General features: G+C 43.1%; 1 protein-coding gene across 1 annotated transcript in view; it reads left to right on the forward strand.

Moving 5' to 3' along the window:
* The first annotated feature begins 3,395 nt into the window (after nucleotides 1-3,395).
* LOC105557092 overlaps nucleotides 3,396-7,800 on the forward strand; it is a 12,447-nt gene continuing 8,042 nt past the window's right edge. Inside the window, exon 1 of the mRNA XM_012004238.1 lies at nucleotides 3,396-4,279. Coding sequence (XP_011859628.1) covers nucleotides 3,983-4,279 — 297 coding nt within the window. The 5' untranslated portion in view covers nucleotides 3,396-3,982. The remainder of the gene's footprint in view (nucleotides 4,280-7,800) is intronic.

A 7,800-nucleotide genomic window follows, 5' to 3' on the forward strand; every position in this document is an offset into this window, starting at 1 on the left:
CGCGTTCACGTAGCTCCGAAATAATCAATAATTGCTTTTTGCAATGAGTATGATATTTTCTACCCAAGAAGCATCTTTTTAGAATATAATTTGATATTAGTTGTACTTTCACATAAAAAAATTGTAAAATGAAATAACTGTGGTGACAGTGCCCCCCGTTCCGCCGTCATCCGAGTTCCAATTTGACCAAGATGATTTTTTAAGTTAATTTTTTTCACTATCAAAAATAAAATTTAAAATCTCCAAGAATTCTTTTAATTATCAATTTTAATATTAATAAAAACGTTTTAATAATATCTTTATGCAAAAATGGACATAAAAATGGATTCGAAGTATTTTTAATCAGAACTGTTACCCTCTTACCGCGCATGTTTTAGCAACTAGACGATGGACTCATCAACAGAACGCGAGGCACTTCGTCTCAGGACTGCATTCGGAAACACCATCGGAATGTTCTATGTATCATTTCATCCTTATTCACCGAATGTGAAATGATACATGATAAATGCGTTTTGTTACTTTCTATTTTTCCTTTCCAGTTTATCCGAGTTGATTTTCCGAGATGGTCCTGATCCACATTAACTCGGATAATCGGGACTCAATTGTACTTCAACGTTAACACTGTTGCGGCCATTATCTTCTTTTACTTTATTTAATTTTTCTCTAATAAGGCAGAAAAGTAGAAAGGAGAAAGATTGTATTTATTTTGCTGCGACCTATAAGTGTAAGTGTAAAAAATTAAATAAAGTAAAAGAAGATAATGACTGCAACAGTGTTAACGTTGAAGTACAATAGAGTCCCGATTATCCGATTTAATGTGGCGCAGGACCATCTCGGAAAATCAACTCGGATAAACTGGAAAGGAAAAATAAAAAGTAACAAAACGCTGGACGCTTATCTAAGCATGGACTGTGTTCGGAAACATCACTCGAATGCCCCTATCATTTCACATTCGGTGAATGAGGATGAAATGATACATAGGACATTTCGATGGTGTTTTCGAATGCAGCCCTGAGACGAAGTGCCTCACGTTTTGTTGATGAGTCCATCATCTATAATAGTTGCTAAAACATGCGCGGTAAGAGGGTAACAGTTCTGATTAAAAATACTTTAAATCCATTTTTAAGTCCATTTTTGCATTAAGATATTATTAAAACGTTTTTATTAATATTAAAATTGATAATTAAAAGAATTCTTGGAGATTTAAAATTTTATTTTTAATAGTGAAAAAAATTAACGTAAAAAGTTATCTTGGTCAAATCGGAACTCGGATGACGGCGGAACGGGGGGCACTGTCACCACAGTTATTTCATTTTACAATTTTCTTATGTGAAAGTACAACTAATATCAAATTGTAATCTAAAAAGGTGCTTCCTGGGTAGAAAATATCATGCTCATTGCCAAAAGCAATTATTGATTATTTCGGAGCTACGTGAACGCGGCCGTGGCAACGCTGAAGCGCGCGGCGACTCACTCACGCACACTAGTAGACGAGTGACTCACGAACGTGCGTCTGTTTAAAAAGCGATGCGAAATTCGCTAATTTTTAAATAATAATAACTACTTTGTGAGGTGTGACTCGAAAAAATGGTTCGGGACACTTCGACTCAGTTTTTCATGAGAAATATCACTATATAAATGGTGAGCGCGCGAATTAGAATACACCCTGTATAAAAAAATAAAATTAAAAACACACCAGTTAAAAAATTTCTTGGATTAGACGAATAAAAACTGATCCGTTTCTGGTTGTTCGACAAGATCAAGAAATCTATCACATCGTGTTAAAGATCTTTACTAAATAAAAAAATAATTAGTATAATTTATTAAGATCTTAAGAGTGATATAAAAGTTATTTAAAAATAATGTTGTAGAAAGTGTAACTGTAAACACAAATATATAAACGTAAAAAAAACGTTATAAATAAAATTTTATAGGAACTTGTGAGGTTTTTACCTACTTTATATGTCCACAACAGATTATCAGGCAGAACATTCCTCCCCTCTCCCTCTTTCTGTGTATGTGTGCGTGTGCGTGCGTGCGTGCGTGCGTGTATGGGCGTTGTGTGTTTATAATAATAAGTAGTATTCGATCGTTTATATGAATAATACAATAGTAATAGGAACGCCTTTAACAAGTAAGATCTTATTAAATGTCTAATTCTATTCTCGTATACATCTTTTTCTGTGCACATTAAACCGCGCCGAATGGAATTTTCGGTTTTAAAACGCAGCCCTAAGCTACGAGTATAATCACAATTATATACTTAATTAAATTGACAAATTATTTAATGCTGCTAAGTACGCATCTTTTGGAAATAATCGATAAATAATTGCAAAAACGTTACGTCAGCTAGGATTCGAATCTTGGACCTGTGTACCATTTAAGAAGAGCATCTTACAATTCGACCACTGATGGTAACATTTATTGCAATAACCAGTATATCTTTATATAAAAAGGAAGAACAATTTTTTCAGACAATCAAACAATATCTGGTAACACGCCAATGTGGGTCGCAAGGCAAGATGTAGGTAGCCCAACTTGTAAATCTTAAATCTTTCTGAAAATCGTGAATCTATATACCGTTTCTTTCCACATTAGTACTACGCGCCGATTTCTTTTCCGGACATAACGCAGTTTATCATATACGTGGAAATATTGTCGTCAGCAGTTTCACGTATTCGATTCGATGATTATTTTTCAAATGCAATTCGCATTTTTCTGATGCTATATTTAGCATTCAATCCCCTCCCTCTCCCCATTTTCCCCGTCCTGTAAATTAATTTTATTGCGAAAAATATTACCCCAACCTTTTTTTTTTTACGTGTGGAAATCCTTTATGGATACCCGGGCCCCCCTCCGGGAAGGGAGTTTACATTAAGTGGCCCGAGTTATGTGGGACTGCCCCCCTAATGGCGATCGGGTGCGGCCGCTGACGTTGCGACCGCTGGGCTTACCGCACTAAAACCACACGGTGGACTGCGCTGTGCTTTACTTGGGGGACGCCCAGGGCTTGGCAGAGCCATTACTTCTGGACGCCCCCCGATATTACCCCAACCTTGCATTTGAAAAATAATCATCGAATCGAATACGTGAAACTGCTGACGACAATATTTCCACGTATATGATAATCTGCGTTATGTCCGGAAAAGAAATCGGCGCTTAGTACTAATGTGGAAAGAAACGGTATACAGATTCACGATTTTCAGAAAGATTTAAGATTTACAAGTTGGGCTACCTACAGATCTTGCCTACGATCCACATTGGCGTGTTACCATATATTGTTTAGTTTTAGATAGGGGTCTTACTTGAAAGTTACTTGTTTTACAGGCAATGTTTATAAATTATTTAATTATATTTTCTAATACCGTTCATCACTCGTTGTTTTCCGCTCGTCACTCGATAACACGTGACTCCTACAACTCTGGCTATCGGATCTTAGGGAGGTATTAACTAAAAGAAATGCATCATGAACTATAATTTATAAAATGGTATTATTTTCAACATGTAAGTAGTATAATTTTTAGACTTGCTACTACTTAACTATATCCTATAATCGTTAGTAGCATGGTATAATGTACATTACAATACAATTTCTTATTTAGCATTGCCCGTTTATGTGAAGATACAAGTTAGTTTCCGATCAAAAGGACTGATAAAAGCATTTAGACGCTACCATAAAATTACAGAAATTACAAAGTAAAAAGTGGATCGGCTACAATGGAATATCGACTGGAATTATTGAACAGTTCGTGCATGCTACATACTCTAGCTTTATTTCTCACATTTTCTATCGTGGTATAAGTATTAATTTTCATCAAGAATGTAATAATTATTGACAAATAATTAATTGTTATTGATTTTACTGGTCCTTCTTAAATTACTGCTTCTATTATTATATATCTCTTTGACATGCTGTTTGACGTATGTCAGTTACCAAGAAAACTTTGAGTGATAAAAATTGATTCAGAATTGATACAATAACATGGGAATAGTTCATTTGAAATTTCAACGGATGTTATACGTCCTTCGAATATTCGGGACTTTTACAAATACATGGCCGCCATATCCAAATGCTGGAAAAAATGAGCTTATTTTTCGTAATCTTTACTATTATAGTGCTATTTTTATATTGCTTGCAGTATGGATACCAATGATAATTAGTACGTACAAGAATCGAGATGATATCGGCGTATTAATGAAGAACATGTCTCATATAGCGGCTTTCACCGAAGCTATACTTAATTCAATCTTATGTAGGACTAAAAGAAAAGAATTACAGGTAAACATATTTTTATCAATATATTTTTAAATTATTAAATTATAAAAATTGTTAAAAAAGGAGATTTTACTGTAGTGACTTATACTTTGACATAGGCTGGTAAGATTATGATTCTATGTATAACAATATTATTCTGAATCAAAATTATTTAGCCGTAGCGCATTGTTTATTAAGAAGTTATTATACAGGGTAAAGAAAAAGTACGAAAACCCTGAAAAATCTAAAAAAAATATAAGTTTAAGACAAAAATGTTTCAGACAAAAGTTGTTCAAGATAATGGGGGTCATCTGTCTGTGTAACTAGCTTTGACCTTGAGACTACTTTTCAAGGTTATTTGAAGGTCAGAGTGGTTTTTTAAACGGGAACCCCTATTTTTTTATTACACATTTTTATAGTTTACCTCGAGAGCTTTCCAAAACTCTATAATAAAGTATTTTTTATTAAGAACTTTTTGAGTTATTAAGGTTTGAAAGTTCCAATATTTTTACATAAATTACAAAATATCTTGTATTACGCGTCCCGCGTTTTTATTTTTGGAGTGGGGCGTCAGAAATCTCCTGCCAAGAAGAGGAAAGGAAAGAAAAGGAGGAGAGGAATTAGGATTTCAGTGTGTGCGTGTGGGTGTATAAATGAGTGTGTGTGAATGTGGTCTGTATGCTTAGTTTATTTAATTTGTATGTACATGATGTATGTGTGGGGGAAGGGGCCTATAATAGAGGCATGTTCCGTGCCCCTTTTGGAGCGTCGACCCGAGGGAGAATAATTTTTATTCGTCTTTGAAATCGTTCCACGGAGACTACCCGCGGGCGCGCAGTGGGTGCCCGGGCGATCGTCGGTTTCCCCGAGACGGGCGACGGTGCTAGGCCCGGGATCGAGGCCAGCGGTGCTCGCGGAGGAGGGGTGATTGGAGGCCGCGGTCTCCACACCCGTCTAGGGCAGCACTCGCCGGTGCTTAGCGGGGGTGGGCGCACCGGAGGTCTCGGAGTTTTCCCCTCACGAGGGGGAGGAAGCTTGGGAGGAGGAGGCTGAGAGTACGAGGGAGGAGGGTGAGAACAAGGGGGAGGAGGTGGCGGTTGATGTGTCTCCCGTGGTTCGGGTACGGGGGCCCTATGGGCATAGACGTCGAAGACGCGCGGGTCAAATACCCGTACTTGGTGGTGCGCCTTAACTAGGCGATGTAACTGGCGCTGCCGCCCTGAGCGGCGGGACCGGCCCATAATCGGGCTTCCTGCGGAAGGCACTCATGGTTAAATTTGTTTACTCGCACAAGTGGGAAGGTGTGAGTTAATTAGTAGGGAGGGGAGGTAACGGTGTCCTGTCCTGGCACACACGGACTTGTAATAGCTGCGCACTATTCTTCCTCCCGTTTGCTACACTTGTGGGTGGAAAGCATTGGTTTTTATGGGAGTACTCAGTAGCGTGCCATTAATCACTGGGATTCATTTGCGTTGCTATCATCATTGTACTCCATTGCAACGCTGTATCCACTTTAATTACCTTATAACTACCGCGAAAACAAAGATACTTGAACAGAATTAATAACGGACTAAAGAAAAGAAAAAGAAAAGAAAGAACAAGATACTACCAGGGAACATGATCGTCCCTGTCCGATATAACGGATCTTATAAAGAAAAAGAAAACGAACGTAATAATTGACACAATATGTCGGGGCTGTCGTGGCCCGAGTATTTGCTTGTTTGCATGCCTTACTGGCTCAAAGCTTGTTCCGAACAACCAAAATGCGTATGTTCACTCCGGACGTCGCAACCTTATCTACACCGTTTTTCTCCTTACTGGCAGAGATTGAATTCGCTGGTTTATCGTCGGGCAGAGCTTTGCCTTCCTTTACTTATTTTCCCTTTATCCTATTGAGGCTTGGCTGTCGGACAGAGCTTCGTCTCGTCGGAACGTTGGAAAACGTCCTGCGAATTCGGGCTCCAATGGCCCGCTTATACATTGCGACGATAATTCTTATCTCTTTTCTCTGTTCTCCGCCCTCCCGTTATAATCGGACGGACGGGTGTTGCCGTCCCGCTCTCGCGGTCGCGCGCGGATCTTGAGGCGACGCGCGCCGACGACGGGGAGTACGGTCGCCGGGCGCGAGAAGCGCGGGATGCGGACGGATCGGGTCGTCGGCAAAAACCAAAAAGGGAAGTGATAACGCGCTGGAAAGGAGCGGGATCTCGGTAGCTCCGCGCGTACCGTGCCGCGGGCCGAAAGCTCCACGCGAAAAACGAAGGTTGGGCGCCAGACGCGGTCTTTCACGCGTCACGTCGCGAAACTCGCGAAATCGCACGAACGAGATGGAGCGGCCCTCGTCACGGGCAGGCTAGCTCGCCTAACGGTAGAGGGGCGGGGCGGTGGTTGCCGCCAAGATTCCAGAGGCTACGGGACTTAAGGAATTCACGCGACGGACAAAACACACGGAGAGGGACGGACACGAAAAGAAACTCAAATATTCAATAAAAATAACAACGGGTTTAATATAAGGCGGCGTTAACGCGCCGGTTGAGTGGCCGCTATCACGGGCGGCGTCGCTGGTGACAATAATTCAAGCCCCGAGATCGGGGGAACAACACGCCGCGATACTCTCGGCGACACGGAACAATCCGGCGCGAACTCAACGGCAGGAAGTAGCCGTACGCGATAAACCCTACTCGGACGACACGGACGCACTCGACAATAATCTCCTCGCGAACGGCACTAGTACCGTCGCACGCGCAACCATTCCCGAATTGCTATGACACGAATTACGCAACTTTCACGAGCAACGCTCGGCCGGGGCGCTTAGCCCGCGAGACTGGGTACACGGGCCGACGGGTCGGCCCGTCTTACAACGACGTGCAAAACGCAAATTCCGCCGGGTGGTCCCCGACGGCTAAATACGGCGAGCCTTTCGCTCGCTCCCGGCCGCGCCGGCCGCGCCGGTCGGCAGGGGATCCCGCTCCGGACGCGCCGTCCTCGCGAAACCCGCCACCGACAACGGCGGAAGCGGCACGGGGTATCGCAAACTCTCGCACCGCCGTTCACACTCTCGCGGTCGTCGCGACTCCTTCACGCCACGCATGCACGCGACACTCCCGCGGCATGCGTACCCCGCGTGATCTCGCGCAACGCAACCCTCGCGCCGCGAATCTCCGGGTCGGCGGACTCGACTCTACGCGACCGCGACGCTCGACTCGAACGCTCACACTCACACTCTCACACGCGGCCTGTGCCCTGCAGGCTCCGGGGTAACCGCGGTTGCTTGTCGCCGCGACCGGGACACCCAAGAAAACTCTAAAGCCGGCGGGCCGTAGCCCGGGCGACACCAAACGCGAAATTTTCCCGGCGGCGACAGAACAACCCGGGCCCGGACGCAATCGCACGGGGCGAAACGGACGGAGGAGGATCTCACCGGCACCTTGGCTCTCCCGGGATCGGCAGGCGGCAACGGCTCGTCCTGGGCTTCCGCGGGAACTCGCACTCGTGGGCGGGAAAACGGCGGCAGCGGTAAACCGGGGTCCTTCCTCTTACAGTAC

This window comes from Vollenhovia emeryi, unplaced genomic scaffold (genome assembly GCF_000949405.1).
Source record: "Vollenhovia emeryi isolate VEMERY1.0 unplaced genomic scaffold, V.emery_V1.0 DF939620.1, whole genome shotgun sequence".
NCBI lineage: Eukaryota > Metazoa > Arthropoda > Insecta > Hymenoptera > Formicidae > Vollenhovia > Vollenhovia emeryi.